The sequence below is a fragment of the Psittacula echo genome, assembly GCF_963264785.1.
Source record: "Psittacula echo genome assembly, chromosome: 11".
NCBI lineage: Eukaryota > Metazoa > Chordata > Aves > Psittaciformes > Psittacidae > Psittacula > Psittacula echo.
The window spans coordinates 5,557,349-5,575,508 of record NC_137746.1 but is presented as its reverse complement, the minus strand read 5'-3'; the positions used below and the strand labels follow the sequence as shown (position 1 = coordinate 5,575,508).

The 18,160-nt window shown below is 48.0% G+C and overlaps 2 protein-coding genes across 15 annotated transcripts; one reads left to right on the top strand and one right to left on the bottom strand.

Moving 5' to 3' along the window:
* Window positions 1–1,309: 1,309 nt before the first annotated feature.
* Window positions 1,310–17,763, top strand: HNRNPH1 (heterogeneous nuclear ribonucleoprotein H1). 13 transcript variants are annotated; one of them, XM_080627214.1, is made up of 15 exons: window positions 1,310–1,586; window positions 8,757–8,816; window positions 9,759–9,896; window positions 10,813–10,968; window positions 11,160–11,303; window positions 12,788–12,926; window positions 13,942–14,120; window positions 14,350–14,421; window positions 14,522–14,634; window positions 14,806–14,941; window positions 15,100–15,183; window positions 15,320–15,370; window positions 15,543–15,632; window positions 16,284–16,376; window positions 16,954–17,763. In XM_080627214.1, the coding sequence occupies exons 1-15, from the start codon at window positions 1,538–1,540 to the stop codon at window positions 17,076–17,078; spliced, it is 1,629 nt and encodes a 542-aa protein (XP_080483340.1). In that variant the 5' UTR covers window positions 1,310–1,537; the 3' UTR covers window positions 17,079–17,763. The 13 variants fall into 13 exon arrangements, 12 of the variants coding, with proteins under 12 accessions (XP_080483340.1, XP_080483335.1, XP_080483341.1 ...); XM_080627209.1 differs by having other exon boundaries at window positions 1,311–1,586; window positions 14,501–14,634; XM_080627215.1 differs by having other exon boundaries at window positions 1,311–1,586; window positions 14,501–14,634; window positions 16,839–17,085.
* Window positions 2,122–8,750, bottom strand: LOC308225959 (deoxycytidine kinase 2). Of its 2 annotated transcripts, XM_080627223.1 has the most exons (7): window positions 7,782–8,750; window positions 6,950–7,065; window positions 6,516–6,709; window positions 6,101–6,248; window positions 5,749–5,864; window positions 4,186–4,285; window positions 2,122–2,650 (listed from the first exon to the last, which is right to left on the bottom strand). In XM_080627223.1, exons 1-7 carry the CDS (start codon window positions 7,879–7,881, stop codon window positions 2,627–2,629), a joined length of 798 nt encoding a protein of 265 aa, XP_080483349.1. In that variant the 5' UTR covers window positions 7,882–8,750; the 3' UTR covers window positions 2,122–2,626. The 2 variants fall into 2 exon arrangements, with proteins under 2 accessions (XP_080483349.1, XP_080483348.1); XM_080627222.1 differs by having other exon boundaries at window positions 2,122–4,285.
* Window positions 17,764–18,160: the final 397 nt, after the last annotated feature.

Genomic DNA, 18,160 nt, shown 5'->3' with positions numbered 1-18,160 from the left:
CTTCAAAGCCATGAATCACGTGAATCTTGGTGCGTAAACAACAGAGAACCCATTTTCCGTCATTATTCAAATGCAGTAATGGGGACTTAAAAAGACCAATCGGACTAATAAAATGACACGGAGTAGATGTACCTCGATGTATGATTATTAATAGACATTAGAAGACAAAAATTATAATTAACTCACTGTTGGAAATGCAAAGGCTTCAACAGGGATTAGCGAAGGGATTTGCTTTACACAAACCACTCAAAAACGAAGCTGTGAACAGAGGCCACACCTCCACAGTCCGAAGGTCACCACTTATGTATTCCGTCGCACTGGCCCCCTTACAGTTTTTCTCTACAGTTGTTTCAGCTAATGATTCTTTGTGGCAACATTTTGCAGTGGGGATTGGTCTGGTTAGGCTCAGGGTGAGTGGACTGCAGGGTGCAGTGCCCATTCGAACCACCCTGCCCGGTGATTCCCAGGTTGAGATCCGACAAATAAACCTGCCCGAGCCCGAACAAACCCACAGACAGCCGCTTTGGGTCAGGGTTTAGCAGGTTTTCGCCCGCTGCGGTTCCCATCTTCACTGTCAGCACTGCGGGGCACTCCGAGGCAGCTTCTCGCAAGGGCCTCCCACAGACCGCGCTCCTTCCCCCACCGCCTCCGGGGCTGGCAGTGACCCTACACCCCAGCGGAGCAGCGCGAGGCGCCGAGCAGAGCCTCTCGGGAGGGGGCCCGAGCCCCGCCGTCCCCTGCGTGTCCACCCCCTCGCTCCCCCGGCGCGGCGGGAGGCGGAGCCCGGCCCACCTGACGGCGGCGGGCGTTGCTGCAGTGCGCGGAGCCGCCGATCCCTGCTGGTCGCCGGAGCGTCGCGGCCGCAGCCCGCCGTGAGCGGGGGAGCTGGTGGGGGGGTGGTGGTGGTGGTGGTGGTGGTGGGGAGCGATCGCCGCGGCGGGGTGGGCGGGAGGGACAAAGCCGCCGCCATGTTTGCGGTTTGGGTAGCAAAACACCCGAGGCTGGTCCTCGAGCAGAGGGGTCGAGCCTGTCCCGCCGGACCGGGCCGCGGGCACCGGGGTTACCGAGGGGTACTGGGGGAGGAAAGGGGGTCGCCAGTCCCCGTCACAGCCGTTGCGAGACCCCCCCCCCCCGGAGCGGCCGGTTACCCCCCCCGCCCCTTACGCATCGCCCTCTGCGCGCGCGGGCGCCGGACGTGACTGGCTGGTTCAATTTGTCACGCTGTCATTGGCTGCCAGGGGCAGGGGCGGGCGGTGCGTGACGTCAGCGCGCCGCGCAGCGCGTCCGCTGGCTATTTATAGGCTCGGAGGGGCCGGTGCGCAGGAGCGAGCAGGCGGGTTGGGTTGGGGGTAGGCCGGGGGTTCATCGTGCCGCATCCCCGTGAGCGCAGGGAAGAAGCGACCGAAAAGCCTCGATCCGGGTTCGCCGGAGCGTCCGTTCCGCGGCCGCTGAGCTTTTGTTTCTGTTTGCGCAGCGCCCGAGCGCCCCCACCGAGCTTTGTCTTCTCGCGGCCCCTGTGGGGAAAGGCGCGGCCAAGATGGACCCCTGTCACACTGAGGAGACCGAGGGAGAGATCCCCGGCTTGGGTAAGGCCCGGCTGCGGGGGGGGCGGTGGGGTGGGGCGAGGGCGGTGGCGAGGGGGAAGCAGGGGGTGGGGGTGGGGTGGCCGGTTCCGCCTGATCCGGGGCCCCGGCGCCTTCGAGTCCCCGCCTTGGCGCCTGCTGGCGGTGGGGGGAGGCGGCGCACCGTGCCACCGGCGCGGCCCAGGGTGAGCGCGGCCGCAGGGGGGGGGGTAAGGGGGGCGGTTCGGCCTAGTCTGGCCCGGCCGCGTGCGCCGAGCCTCTCCCCTCCCCCCGCCGCGTGCGTCGTGGCGGCCGCGGCGTTCGGCGGGGCCTCGGGGCGGCGGCTGCTCTCGGGCGGGGGAGGGGAGGGCAGTTGCGGGGTCGTTGTCCTGCTGCCGCCTCCGGTGCCTGTGCCAGCGGCTCCCTCCCAGCCTGCTCCCTGCTGTTAACGGGGGGGGGGGGGGGGGGGGAGAGAGTAGAGGAAAGTGGAGGGTGGGAATTTGTTTATTCGGGGGGTGGTGGTAAACGAGAGATGTGTGAACTGCAGTTCGTTACAGGTGTAACCCCTGCGACTACAGTAGCGTCCATCACTAAGTAGTGCAAGTGCTGTGAAAAGAGCCATTCAATAAAGCAGAAGTTGAAAGTAAAGCTTTCTGGACGCCATAACAGTCTCGTCTTAAAATGGTGAACTATGCCAGTTATTGCAAAACAACCCTGCCTCAGCGCCTCTCGCCTGTGTGCTGCCATGTCAGCCGCTGGCAACAGCTTAACTCCTGTTATTGAAGCCAGTTTTTAGTCTGTATTAATTTCTTTATTATAAACAGCAAAGAGTAGACATAAAATATATTATCAAAGCATCCCATATTTGTTTAACTATACAGAAAATTATGTCAAAACCTGCACAGGTAAGGCTAGCAAAAATCCCAACCAAACCATCCTTTGCGTTTTGATCTTGCCTTGAAATAAGCTATACATGCAATGCATTCAGTTTAAATCAACATGCTGATTGTTAAGTTTAACTCTTGACCTTTACGGACTTGACATACAAATTAATTTTCATCATCTTAAGAAGTCAGGAAAAACTTGACCTGTGAAAACAGAAAGCAAATATATTTGCTGCATTAGAAGAAAAGTCATTAGGCTTTTCCCAATTTGTTCTTAGTGAACAAATGGTCTGTTACAGTCCCTAGTGCTGTTCTGCCTCTCTGTATAATTCATGATGTGAAATGTTTTTCAGTATAGCATGTGACTGAACCTGAGATTTGTCTAGGTAAAATTGACTTTAATTCTAAAGTAACAGGTATGTCTGAAAGGCAGCTTCTGGAATGCTTTATGGAATGTTACCTCATTAAAGAAAAATGAGTTCTTCATTAGATAGTTCTTGCCTACAAAGAGAGGGATTGTCTGAAAACTAAACCAGCTACCTGGAAGCACTTTAAGCATGGTACAGTACCCCTGCCCCAAACTGAAAGTGGAGCTCACTTTTCATGTACTGGGTGTGAGGGGAGTTTGGTGGAGATGTCACATGTGGCCTTTCAGTCGGGCAAATAAAAAGATAGCATGTAATGAGTGTAGTCTGGCTCATAACTGTAAGCTGTTAATTGGTAGTGTCCATGAGGATATAATGTAACAACAACTACCTCCACAACTGAACCTTGTGCTCCCATTTCCAGTATATATAGAAATACTTAATTGGAGGAATTAGGCTTTGACTTGAAGGAGTCATTCTTCAGTAATCTTAAATGGATGACACACAAACAAGATGGAGAAGATGGTTTGTATGGTCTGGGAGTAAGGTACTTCTGTCCATCTTACAAGAACAGTCTTGTTGGGGCAGTGGGAAAGAAAGGGTAATGTGTCTAGAGGGAAATAACGAATGTTGCAGCTCTGCTTGGAGGGCTGGAGATGAGCCCCATGCCTTTATGTATTAGGAGGTTGGGGTTTGATCTAGTGTGGTCTAGGTACTACACAGCACATGCCTCCAGCTGGAGCACTCCTTTGAGCATTAAGTTCCTAAGTCTTACGTAGCAAACACCATTTTGAGTCAAGTGATGTAATTATTATCACCTTGTTTCCTCAAATGGGTGTTGACCCTCCCTGCCAGCTCTTAGAAATGTCACTTAAGGCATTTAGAAGTATGTAAAAGGTTTGGTTATCTCTGCAAGTCAGACGTATTGCACTCAGTCCAGGAAGACCGTAGATCCTTAGAGTATAGGTGGGGGGCATAAACAGCTCTAAGCTGACTGCAGGATTCTCTGAGGACATCATGACTGACAAGACAGTATCATTCTGTGAACTATTTAACAAACAGTGTGGCAGCACAGGCTTGGCAGGGAGTAGTCTGACTAAACCAGCTGCTGTGTACTTCCATCCCCTGCAACTGCCTGTCATTAAAAACAATTTTCCCTTGAGTTGTGAGGATAAGGAGGTGGGGTTAAACAATTCCTCTTGAAGAAAAGCAGAAAGCCTTTTCTGCAGCCATGTAGCTTCCTAAGTCTGTGAAGGAGACTGACTATACTAGCCTGAAACAAGCACTTCACACAATTCAAGAATGTAAATTGATAACTTGCAGCTACTACTGCAAATGAAAAGCAGGTAGGAGGAAACATTGTTTAATGCTCACCTTATCGATCAGGTATTCCTGTTTAATCTTGTCATTCTTAAAATCTTCATTAACATCCAAAACTAGAATGGGAATCTCCTTAAGATTCTCAAAGTCAACTCTGTTAAATGAGAAACATAATGCTAGTAAATAGTATAAAGCAATCTAGCTCTTTGGTTGTTTTCCAAGTCATCCTAAGGGTGCAGCATTACTCAGATTACCACATGTACTGGATCCCAGGACTTAAGTATAAGCCTGTCCTTAATTGCTCTTATACAACCCAGTCAGCATTGTATCACTGTAACTTTAATGTAGTTCACAGATCTGGCCTTTTAATATCTATTTTTATTGTACAAGTAGGGTAGAAGAGATGGTTTATGCTTCTTACCTTAACTTCATTTGCTCCATTCTTTTGTTCTGGAATCAATTATCAGCATTATGATTTTGGTAAGAGCATTTTTAAAAACTAATACTCCCCTGTGTTTCTCCCACCCCAGTCTAGTTAACTAACTCCTAATCCATTTACTAAGATGCAGTTTTAAAGCTTCCTTTTCTGGGGAGGACCTCTTAAACAAGTTCTAAGACTGGTATTTAAAATGGCTGGGAGATAAGACATTTGGCTACAGGCTAGGAGCAGATGGGAGCAGTAGTTGTGCAACTGGATGGTTATTCCCTTAAAGCAGTAGTTACTCTTTCTTTGTAGGTGTGAAAAGCATTTCTAAAATGCAGTAAGTGTGCAGAACCACCATTCTATTCTAACTTGTGTTTGCAGACTTAAATGTTCCTGAAAAATATAGGAAATGCTTGCTCATTAGTTTGAAATGAGTATACAAGGTAAATGTTCCCAGAATTTCACAATATACAGTGCCTTGTCTCCTAAGCATTTGGGTCGATGGCTCAGGAAAGTAGATGTGACTGATAACATACTTTTCCTGTAATTGTTATGCTTCCCATTCAGTAGAGCATTCCAGGCTCCTCAAGGGAGAAGTATAAAGTCTACTTTCCTATTTGGAGATGCCTTGAGTGGGGAAACTAGTAAGAGGCAGCTGGGGTGGGAAAGTATACTGAGATGACTTACTTGCTGACTGTCTTGCAGGTAATAGTGCCTGCCAAAAGCCTTTCTGCTCATTGTTTATTTTGAAGCTAGGATTAATATTTAACTGTTGTTGAAATACACTCTAGTTGAAAGTTAGTTGGGACCTTGCCCCTCCCTTACACTGGAATGGGAACCTGCTAAGTAGGTAACTTAGGTGAAGAGTGACTGAACACCCCATTGGCTCTGTTCTATTCCTGTGTACTTCCAGTTAACAAAATGCATATCCTTGCTGGAGTTAAAGCTGCACAGCTTTCTAGTTGAAGCTAATGCTTAACTAGGCTTTAAAGTAGATGAAGTTCCATCTCTTGGCAATTTTTACTTCCTTGCCAAGATGACCTTCCCTCTGCATGGAACCTAGAACCAACATCTCTGTGGCAAGAAACCTGGAGTGGGTCTAAATTTAGTTTTATCCCTAATCAACTTCAGCACAAAGCAGGTAAGAGCCTTGCCTGTAAGTTGAAACTTGCCTATAGAAAATGGATTCATACCTCATAGTCCTTTCATGAAGCCAGGCTTCATGTTTATAGTGGAGGTTTTCCAAATACTCAAGTTCAATTCCTTGCTCTTCCTCTCTTCCCCTCAATTGTAGCCTTTCCATGCATTTCTGAGGGAGGAAAAAAGTATAAGACCAAATATTAATCATGTGTTGAATGTTAAATCAACTGAACAGATTAAATGGTCCTTAAATTGGAAGGAATAATGTTAGATGTTATAATCGATTTTTTAAATGCTTACCTGAATATAAGTTACATCTAAAATAACTTCTAAAAGGCAACCAGAACTAAACTTGAGCCACTTCAGCTAAATATGTAGTTATTATTTCATCTTCAGTGAACATACCTCAGGTGTGGTTCTTAGGTAGATCATGCCATCCAGTTCTATATCTGATTCAAACTGATTCAAAAGCCATGAGTGCCAGTCTTGATAAATGGCCCACTCTGTTTCATTAATGTTTCCAGACTCAAACAGGTTAGAAGCAAATACATATCTGCAATGAAAGACATAAGTCTCAGGCCAGGAATGACCAAAGAGAACTACTAAAACTTGACTGAATCAGTTGTGATACTTAAATAAATGGAGCTGCCTACTCTGTCATTCATCAAGTACTCTGAGTCCCATCCACCTCCCACTGTTGAATCAAACCTGCTCCTTGCAGATAATAGTTTAATACTGAGTGTTTTTCCCAGCTCCAGGTCTTTGTCAGAAAGACCTGGAGCTGTTAATCTGAACCCTTGTGCATTGTGAGAGTAATTACCTGTCACTGTACACAGATCTCTCAAAGAACTGCACTGGGTGTTCTGCTTCCCGAAGTTTGGCTGAGACAGGTTTTAACTGTGCTCTCACTCGGCTCAGGCAGGCATAAGTCTGGAATGTGTAAGCCCATCGTGTGGGTTTGTCGTACAGCATTTGGAGTAGATTCCCTCCGCTCTTCTGAGATGTTGTAAGTTCCTGGGGGACAAGAGAAAATTTAATACAGGCATCTTTACAGGATTTTATTATTTTGCCTCAAGTAGGGGTTATTTGGAATCGGATTCAGTAGTATCTTCCTTTACAGTTTGAGTGTCTGGCCAATTGGTGTGTGATAGTGGGGATGACTCTGGATAGCTAAATTCTTGTATGGCTCCCTGGCTATTCACTGCAGTGTGTGATCCATCTCTCTGCACAAGCTCCCCAGTGCAGCACACCTACCTCATGCTCCTCTTCAGCTGTCTGGATGTTGCACCACTTGGCAATGGGTTCAGGGATGATTTCCCACTCATCACTGTGTTTCTCTAGTAGCTTAACAAACGTTGACTTCCCTGCAGCTGCAGAAGATGGGAAAAGCTCACTGGGGGTGCAGGTTAGACTGGTGTTAGACGGGCAGTTGTGAGGCTTGTAAAGGAGGCCGCAGGCAGTGCGGCCGTGGTGTTTGTGGTGCGGAACTGCACGGCGCTCCGGGCCAGGGGCTGGAGAAGGGATGTTTGGTTTGCCTGCACCGCGCTGCTGGTGCACGTTCCGAGAAAACGGCTCTAATCGCCGTCGCCAGGAGGCCGCAGCGGGGCCGGGCAGCCGATAAAGGCCACGGGGGGGCGATGCGCCGCCATCTTAGGAGTCGGGGCGGGGCTCGGTGCGTGCCATGGCCGAGCAGAGACGGGAGAACGGCTCCACGCATGCGCGGCGCATGTGGCGCAGTAGCGGGCCGAGGCGCCGCGCGGTCCCCGAGGGGTGCGTTTGTGTGCCCTGAGGCCCGGAGGTTACCGCCTCAGAGCACACCCAACAGCCGTTAACGCCAGCGCTGCGCCCTCGCTGTAACGGACGCTCCCGTACCCCGGGCCATGGCGCCGGCTTCCCAGTATGGCTGGGAGTCGGTCTCGGATCAACAGGACCCCCCCGCCTTCCTGTAGAGGTGGGTGGAAGAGGTCTCTCAGCGACCCTCTCCCACAGCGCCTCCGCCGCTGCCCGTGCCACCTCAGGGCGGCCTGTCCTGGGGTCCCAACGGCTGCGAGCCCCGGTTCTTCCCCTTCCCCATCTCTGTGCTCACCGATGTTCCCCTCGATGGAAATCTTCTTGAGGCGCTTCTGGAAGCTGGAGTCGAGGGAGCCGGTGGTGCTGTGGCAGTGTCGCTTGGCCGGCGTGGACATGGCTGCACCAGGCGGGAGCACTCAGCGTTCCCGGCTGTTCCAGCCCACTTTTAAGTCTCCCGCCAACTGGTGGGCGGGATGGCCCCCTCCCGCCACCACTCCCCGGGAAGAGGCGGAGGCGTTCTCTGCCCCTTCCGCCGCCGTTCCCTCCCGGCCACCTCTGCAGAGCTCCTGCTACCTTCAGGGCTTTTAAACTGGCGTTAAGGGAGTGAAATCAAGCAGAGCTGCTTTGTTGAGGAAATTACCATAGAGAGGTCCCACTTAGTGATCTCATTTGCATTAACGAGTTGTCTTTGATTTAGAGACAAACATGAGAATGTCCCTCGCTTGCCCTCTTCCAGAAAGTCTCCAGCTCTGTGGGGAGGTAGTTGTTGCTGACCTGTATTGATATGTTAAACATTTTACCTGGTTACGAAAGAGGTGAGGCCACGTGGATTAGCTTAGGACTGTTTATCAGTTTTGGTATCCATGGGGAAGGGAGCTCAGCCTGTGCAGTGCAGGGTTAGATGCCACACTGGGCAGCTTTGCTTCATGCCTCCAAAATCCCGTGTCTGTGTGGGCATGGCTGATCTCTAGAGTGTGTTAAACTCCTGGCATGGATGGATTCTCCATTACCCATATGGGCAGGCTGCAGCTGTGTGTTCTTCCCAGGGTAAAAAAAGGGAATGGAGGATTTTTAGAAGAGGTTTAAGCTGAGATTGTGCTGTTGCAGTTATTCCTGTACCTTCATGTTGCTTGTATGATAATGAGGTTCAGGGTGAAACCTAGCTAGGTCTGGTGTGTCTGGAGGAGATGGGAGGGAGTTATATTTTCCTTTCTATTATGATAATTGTGACCCATGTCTCTTCTTTCCCCATCTCCTACAAACACACCAGGCTTCAGTGACCGAAGCGAGCAGATTGTTTCACGTGGGGTAGCGTCAGCATTTGAAGCTGGTAAGTGCTAGTTCCCGCACATCTCTTTGTTCAGCCAAACTCCTCGCTCGTCGTGCTGATGGCGAGTGTCGGTACCGGCCCCCCCCATCTCCTTATCCCCTCTTACCCCGCGCACCGGCGGCCCCGGAGGGAGGGCGGAGGAGGGAGGTGGGAGCCGGGGGCAGTGTGTGTAGAGCGCCGTTGAGGCGCATGCGCGCAGGCCGGGCCCGCGTTCTGCGCGGGAGTGCGCGCCATGGCTTTGTTGAGAGCGGGCAGGCAGGCGACGCATGCGCACTTAGCCGGGCGGGGGGTGGTGGAAGCAACAGAGATCAGTGAGGACGCATGCGAAATCGTGGGGGAGGAGCGGCGCGGTGCTGCGGAGCATGCGCGGGCGGGGCAGGAGCACTCGGCGTGGTTCCGCGCATGCTCCCCGCGGCCCACTCTCAGCCACGCCGCAGCCCCGGTCCGGAGCCGGTGGTCACCGCAGGTAGTCCGCGGCCCCGCTCGCCATACGCCGCTCCTCTGCTGGCCACGGTGCGCGTCCGCGGGGACTGTGAGTCGTTGGGCCCACCAGAGAGGTGTCTTTGACCGGGGTTCTTTGTGCGGCGGAAGGCCCGGCCCAGCGGAAGCGGGAGTACCCGCCGCCATTTCCTAGCGCGCTCTCGCCACAGGCTCGCCCGCTCGCTGCCGCCTGACTGGGACTAGGCGCTCTCCGGACAGCGGATCAGGCTCGGAGCCCTAAAACCACCGCGGAGCCCCACCATGTGTGCGTGCGGGGACAGGGGCTGGGCACGGGCCGGGGGCGGGAGCGGCTCTGTGTGTGTGAGGTGGGCAGCGGTCCGAGGTAGAGGAGGCTCGGGGGTGGGTGGGCATAGGTCAGGGGGGCCGCCGGGCGCTCTGAGGGGGTGCGGGTGGCGGCCGTGCTGTGCAGCGTCTAAAGGGGTCTGTTGTGCTCTTCTCTAGCAACTACTGAAGCCGAGGCAGAACCAAGCCTCACCCCCAATGTGATGCTGAATACGGAGAGCAGCGAGGGATATGTGGTGAAGGTCAGGGGTCTGCCTTGGTCGTGCTCCACTGAGGAGGTCCAGAGGTTTTTCTCCGGTAAGCAGAGCTATGAGGGGATGAGGGGCTGGGCTTTGTCAATCCTAGGTTCCTCCTGGGGATGCTGTGGTGGTGGGAATGCTGCAGTGAGCGGTTCCAAGAAGCGTTCAGGGAATTTCAGCAGCTAATAAGGTTTGTAATGCAGCAAGTGCCTCAGGTAGGATCTGGTGTGGAAAGCCATGCTTTAGATAGCAGGAACTAGACACAAAGGGAGTTCAGTCATCAAGTCACTGGGATATGTGCAGCTGCCTTAGTTTCCTGAGCAGCATGAAGAAAGAAGCTTTCAGAAAACTTTGAAATTCTTACTTTAGATTGAGCTAATCAATTTAGTCCTTGATGTTGCCTTAATAGGATGTCTTGTGTGAAGTGCTCTAATGTGTTGTGTACTTCCCCCTAATTATTAGCATTCTAGAAATGACTTAACATTTTACAGCAGTAAATAGCTGTGATAAATACGTACTTTTCTCAGTGGCTGGGGATCTTAAAATGCTTCAGGAGGTTGGTGTGTTGGACTCTGTTCTGAGTTAGTTCATTACACTTCTACTGATTGATACTACTCCTTGCTTCAGTTCATGCTGATGAGAAAGTCTTACGTCAGCTATGGCCAGCACATCAACTTGACTTGAGGCAGCAAACCTTTGAAACCAGCTAATTTGCATTTATCCTTCATGTTTTGCTAATTTTCAGAGTCTGCAAGAAGAGTGACTTGATTTTAGTTATTCCTTTGGTCACTATTCCTGGTTACTATCAAAATTAGAACTAGAATATTGCTGGCTTTGTCTTCTTGATATAACATGACAGTTGTTAGTCTTTTCGGAATGTCTGAGAATTGTAGAGTCGCATTACTGCATGTAAAGAGCATTACAGTGTTCTTGTAACAGTTAAATCAATTTTGGCCTTCTTTTTTCATTTCCAGATTGCAAGATTCTGAATGGGGCTCTGGGAATCCGTTTCATCTACACCAGGGAGGGCAGACCAAGTGGAGAAGCATTTGCTGAACTTGAATCAGAGGAAGATGTGAAATTGGCTCTTAAAAAAGACAGAGAAACAATGGGACACAGATATGTTGAAGGTTTGACTCGGTTTTGTAACTGACTAAATGTTTGTGCTCAGTGGGTTTTTGGTTAATTGCTTTTTGTTTCTTTAAAATGCATGTGAAAGGACAAGTGGACTTGTATGTCATAATTTGACTAGTTGCAAGGCAAATGGCTGTTACAACTGTTGCATATTCCAGAATGCATTAATTCTAAGTGCCTTTTACAGTTTTCAAGTCAAACAACGTTGAAATGGATTGGGTTCTGAAGCATACTGGTCCCAACAGCCCTGATACAGCTAATGATGGTTTTGTACGTCTTAGAGGACTCCCATTTGGCTGTAGTAAAGAAGAAATTGTACAGTTTTTTTCAGGTATGTGGGATAAAAGTAGTAGCTAAAGCACTCTTGGTTTATGCTAAAAAGAAACCAACAATAACCAAGCAGCCATGGATGCCCAGTAGTATTTCCAGCAGTAACTGATGGGTGTTAAAAGTAAATTAGCAGTTCTTATTACTTATCTGGGCTTGAAGGCTCAGTTCCTAAAGTACTTACTAAATAATTGAGGGAACTCAAAAATTCAGATCTCATTTATATTTAATGGGACATACAGTCCCAAGTAAAGGTAGCAGAAGATAAGTGTTTCACTTTCTAAATTCAAAGTGAACAGTTCAGGTGGGAGGATATTTCCACCCCCAGTCTCAGGTGGCTCATGTTGTTCAGGAAAGCCTGTACAACACCCCTAGTACTGGATTCAGTACAGCAGCAGGGTATGAGGAAGGGTGTGCAGTGTGCCCATGGCCTCTCAGAAACATAGAGTTAGTATTGAGTAAGATTCCAGAAAAACATCAACGTGCTGAACTCTGCCCAGGTACGGATCTTTCCCCCTCCACTTCCTGGGGAAAAAAACCCGAAAGAATCTTTGTTTTTGTCTAACTTCATCTCATCATCCATAAAAACTTTGTTTTGCATTGACTCATTTTCACTTTTTTGCAGCTGTTGTATGTTTTATGAACTGGAATACTATTATAAATGCCTAAGAAAGAAATCCGTTGATTTATTTAGTTTAACTTGTTAGTGTTTTCAAAGTAGTAAATTTCTAAATGCGAGTGTTTAAAATTAGCTGAAATGTTTTGCTGTAGCAGGATATGATGGAGTTCACTGTTTTGCTTTAAAGTATGGTATAAATATTTCCAATTTTACAACTTCAGAACTTGTTTTTTGTTTTCTAAATCGGTGTATTTCGAACAAGAGCAATTCCTAAGCATGTGCATTTTAAGTTGTTTCTTACATGGTTAAGTAATTCAAGCTTTAAAAACTGTTAATGTGGTTAATATACAAAATGTGCCTCTTCTGTTCAGAAACTAATACTTTTGAAATTACTTTATGATTTTTTTCTTAATTAAGCACTCCTAAAGATAAAAAAAAATTAATGCTGAAACTGATGTTTGCATAAGACTAATAATTTTACCTGAGTGACTTCTAGTAAAAATACTTGTCATATATAGAGCTGTTTAACTTGCTGTGTTTGAATTTAAGTTAAAGTTCATCTTAAATACTTTCACAGAATTGAAGGTTTGTAATAATATGCGAACTTCTTAATGCGCCCTGCATTAGATGGCTGCTCTGAGGAGTCGTCCCTGACACTCAGAATGTTTTCTGTGCTCTGCAGGGTGCATTAAGAACATAAACTGAACGGTATGTTGTTGACATGCTTTTTCTTCTGCTGTTCTGGAATCAACATACCGTTCACTTACAAGTGTTAAAATTCTGGTGTATTTAAAGCTATAAGAACTCATGACTGGGCTTGTGATGTTAATATTGCCCCCCTACTGGGGTTATTTGTCCTTGGGTTGAAGGGTTGGAAATCGTGCCAAATGGGATAACATTGCCGGTGGACTTCCAGGGGAGGAGTACGGGGGAGGCCTTCGTGCAGTTTGCTTCACAGGAAATAGCTGAAAAGGCTCTAAAGAAACACAAGGAAAGAATAGGGCACAGGTGGGGATGGATGGTTGGTTGGCTCTGTCACTTTTCTTATGGTAAACCATTAAATCCATATTCTCTCTTCTGAAAGCTTTAACATCTCACCAGAAACACTCCTCTGGTCTCTAACTTGGCTATAAGTAAAGCCATTGCTAATGTGCCTGTGGCACAGGCTGTTTGAATCTACCCAAAATGAAAGATGAAATTGGGCCAAGCTGAAATGTGCTTTGGAAACCGGGTAATAATGGAGAGTACAAAACTTGATAGCTTGAATGTAACAAAGTTGAGAGACTATGGCTTTAACTTCTCAAATAGCACCAATTATGCCTTTAGCTCTAAAGACATGCACAGTACTCTTACTACCATAAGAAAATGTGATACTTTCTAAACTTGTCTTATAAGTTGAAATGTAACAAATTTTACTTACTGTATTAATCTTCAATGTAATAAGCATAGCTTTCAAGAAATTGTCACAAAGGGGTTTTATTCTATTTGACTTGTGACTATTTTTCATTGAAGCATGCACTTTTTGCCTACGCTGAGTCTCTGAAGCATAGGCTGGGTTCAGTAGCATATGCCAAGCTTCTTTTAGCATCCTGATGGGTTGAAGTCCTGGTGGAGGCCAGGTTTTTAACCCTCTGTTTCCATTGCCCTGTGAGCGAAACAGTGCTGAGTTGAGTGGACACAGTCCCTCCTATGGGTTTTTGTTTTTTTTTTTTCTGACTAACACCTTAAATTTGGGGGGAGGAGGGTTGGGAATCAATATTGCTCCCCCACCCTTAAGGTTGGGATACTGCAAAGTATGTTAGGAGCATGTAAACCCTTCAGTAATTGTAATTTCTTGAAAATACACTGATTTGGAAGTAATGTAGTGCTTAAAATAGTATGTCATTGCCTACATAATGTAAAGAAACCTGGCTTAAAATACACTGCCAGTTTCAAGGCTATGACTAAATGGCTTGTTTTGATGTAAAGTTGTGTTTGTGGAAGGAATCAAAGCCTGACCTCTGTCTGTGGAAATGCTTTGTAGGTACATTGAGATCTTCAAGAGTAGTCGAGCAGAGGTGCGCACTCACTATGACCCTCCACGCAAGCTGCTGGCAATGCAGAGGCCTGGTCCTTACGACAGACCTGGTCTCACACGTGGATATAACAGTCTTGGTAGAGGAAGTAGCTTGGAAAGGATGAGGCGTGGAGCCTATGGAGGAGGTAAGTAGATGGTGTCCAAGAGAGAGCTGCTCATCTGAGAAGCAGCAACACTTGGACCTGGTAGTGTGCTCCGTACTTTGTAATTGCTGGTTTGTATATGTGTATATGTCGTTTGCTTTATTTCTTCTAGAAGAAAAGAAACTTCCTAATACTAGTTGTCTGCAGTGTGCTCGTGTGCATTTGGATTTTTCTGTAGTTGAAATGAACATGTTGTCCAATCTATTTATAGGTTATGGAGGTTATGATGACTACAATGGGTATAATGATGGCTATGGTTTTGGTTCTGATAGATTTGGAAGAGGTAAGAGATCTCTAATAGGAATAGTAACTGAACTTACAATATGTCTCAAAAGAACCTAAAATACATCTGAAAGACCTAGAATGGACTCTCTTCTCTGCAGGGATGTCGGACCACAGATACGGCGACGGGACGTCCACCTTCCAGAGCACGACTGGCCACTGCGTCCACATGAGAGGGCTGCCCTACAGAGCTACGGAGAATGACATCTATAACGTGAGTCCCAGAGGCACCCTTCGCCCAGTGCATGGCTTCCACATTCCATACCCGTTACTGGAGGTGCCCAAGGCACAACAGTTAACGAGTGCTCTGTTAAGAGGAAATGGTTTGCTGTAGGACTGAGCTCTTGCGTTGGTGCGTTTTAATCTGTGTGACTGTTTTGTGTAGTTCTTCTCACCTCTGAACCCCGTAAGAGTACACATTGAAATTGGACCAGACGGCAGAGTAACTGGAGAGGCAGATGTGGAGTTTGCTACTCACGAGGATGCAGTGGCTGCGATGTCCAAAGACAAGGCGAATATGCGTAAGTGCACCTGTTCTTCAAGGGGCAGCAGGACTGCTGTGCCTCTGCTCTCACTAGAGAGCTGATGGTGTTCCTGCAGCCCTGCTCATGGTGTGGCAGACTCTGTGGGATCCATGTGAAATGCTCTTCATGGCAAATTCTCCTTTTTCTTCTTCCAGAACACAGATATGTAGAACTCTTCTTGAATTCTACAGCAGGAGGAAGTGGTGGTGCCTATGGCAGTCAGATGATGGGTGCAATGGGTATGTGTAGACAGTCTTGAGTGTGCTTCTGAGCCAGCACTTGATATTTAATGAAGCTGGCTCATGTTGTACTGCTCTTGCTTGTTCTGTGCCTGGCACAAAAACTGAAATCCAACATTCTGTCTTAATCACACAGTCAAGGAATCGGAAGGAGTAGTCCAAGATTGGAACACTAGCACATTGGCAGGTACTATATACCTTTTTGGAATACATTCAAACAGTTAATAGGCTGAATAAACTGTGATGCTGAGTGTGGTGTGTGTAGTGGGGTGAGAGGCTCTTGGGAGGGGGGTGGTGGTGTGAAAGCAGTGTAGGGGATGCCTGTGCTCTTACCTTACTTCCCTCTCCCTTGATTTTGGAAACTGGAATGTCATCTGGTGATGGAGGGTGTATCTGTGGCACCATCTGTGGCACCACCTGTGACCTGCTGTTCAAGTCTGGGCTTGGTGGTAAGGGAAAAACTGATTTGGAATTTGGAGAGACTGCCTGGATTGTTCTAGCAAACTCCAGGAGTGTTTGAAAATCTAAACTATGTTTGTAACACGAGTTAAACAAGCAATGCCACTCTGTAGAGCAGATACCCTTCTTGATACCTGACTTGTCTAGTTTCTTGGAGATCTAGTGGTGGTTGGGTTTTGGGGGGTTTCTTGGGGTTGGAGTAGTAGTACTTTGATAACAAAATGCTTGAAGTTAATGCTGGTGTTTTAATGATAAGTGTTAGGGGGAGCATAGCCAAGTGATGAGGTGAAGAGCAGTGGTTGGTGAGCTGAAGCAGAGGTCCCCTGTGTGGTGAGCCATAGTGCTGCCATGATACACAGCCAATCTGGAATGGGACTGAGTCCCTGCCAGGGAATGTGCTGGGGTGACTCCATTTAATGAGTCAGTGTGTTGCTGACAGCTGCAGTCCTGCGTAAGGGCACTAAAGCCGAGCTCAAGTCTCTTGGGGTGTCTGTGATACACGATAGCAGATTGATCCCGCTACCTTTAGCCCCTAGAAACTGCAAAAGTAAATCCTTAGTGAGCTTGAGGTGAGGGGTAGATTTGTTCATGAGCAGACTTGGACAGGCAAACTCTTACCGCTTATATCCTTAACTCCAAAGGAAGCCAATCCAGTTACGGTGGCCCAGCCAACCAGCAGCTGAGCGGTGGTTATGGAGGTGGATACGGCGGCCAGAGCAGCATGAGTGGCTATGGTAAGGGCAGCTTTTGTCTGGGTCAGAAGGTGCAGCTGGCTGAGCAGGGCTCATGGTGCTGCTCACTGGCATTGAGGGGTTGTGCTTCAGGCTGGGCAGCGCTGCAAGCTGACAGCTTGGCTGGTGTGAACCTGCACTAACGGGAAGCTGGTGGGGATATATTCAAAGGAGAAACTTGGGGGTGGGAATATGGGAAACCATTCGGAAAGGGGTTGGCAGTGCTGGTCTCTGGGCTTGTGTTGCTCTGCTCGCTTTCTTGGTGTGGAAGCTGGAGACCAGCCTGGCTTCAATACAGCATGAAGCGAGGGGGGCGGTGGGGCACATGGGAGGCTGGGTCCTCCCCGCTTCCATGGGGCAGTTCAGCTGAGCTCGGAAGCGGGGTGAGACAGAGCTGGCTCTTTTCATTAACAACCAACAAACTCCATGACGTTGGGTACGGAGCTGTAAACTGCCACTTTGCAGCGTTGGGCACAGTAGACGGTATTTACGAGGTGGCCCAGCAAGGACAGGCGTTGGGGGAAGGATGCTACGAATCGGCCTGAACCAGCTGTGAACCTGCTGTCGGTTTCCCCCCCAGACCCCGGGAGCCAGGGCGCCATGAACAGCAGTTACTACAGCAGTGGGAATCGTGCGTCCATGGGAGTGAACGGCATGGGCGGCATGTCCAACATGTCCAACATGAGTGGTGGCTGGGGAATGTAACCGAGCGCTGACTTTTGGTCACATCCTTTTTTTAAAAAACAAAAAAACAAAAAACTAAGTTTAACAGTTTTGCAATATGAGCTTGTGATTTCTGCTTGACTGTCAGTGAACCCACGATTGGTCTTTTAAAAACCCTTCAGGTTCCGTATTTTTGAACATACCGAAATCGAACCATTCACCTAGGATGTAATAACCGAGTTGAGTAAAAGACTATAACTGTTAAACAACTTCGGGCGTTTCTCAAGTTAGTTTTGTTGTAGGAGTGTATTTAAGCAGTAATAAGCGTATTTAGGTTAAAGCTGTTTGAATTACGTTAAATGTTGCTCTTATACCATATTACATCCAACACTGTTTTGAATACGTGTGGAAGGAGATGCTTCTTTTTGTAAAGAACTGATGCTATAGGAGCTGTGTCTGAAATTCAAAGTGAACATTTGGCATGTTAGTTCTAGTTTCTTTCTTTTAATACCCTGTAAGGCATGTTAAAGCTTCTTTATTTTGGATTTTTTTTAAGTTAATGGGGAAACATGTCGAGACGCAATACGGCTACTTTAGGATTTGGGTCTTGGTGTTCATATACAATTCTGAGGCCTTGATTTAATCTTTCATTGTATTGTGATTTCCTTTTTAGGTGTATTGCGCTAAGTGAAACTTGTTAAATAAATCTTCCTTTTAAAAACTGGAACTCTCCCTCCTTCTTGTAGCTGCGCCTGTAGAGGGGGGCCTTGGGGACTCTTAACACCTAACATGTGCCTGCCATGAGCAGGGTTACTGCTCCTAAGAAGCATTTCCACCCCAGTGGGTCAGTGGTGGAGACCAGCACCTGCAAGGTATGGCTGTGCTGGGAGTGGAGCAAGAGGCAATTCTGTATGGCCTCAGCAGCTGCAGTGCTGCAGTGAAAGACACAGCAGCTCAGTGCAACTGTGCTCCAACACATTGAGCTTGTTGAAGGTCATGCTTATTAAAGATGGGGAGGGTTTACAAGTAGCTTGGGTCCAGCTTTTAAGCACTGGAGCAGATCTGCTTCCAGGCATTTGCCAGGGTGAATCTGCTGGCCCTTTCGAGCCATTCTTCCCTGAGGG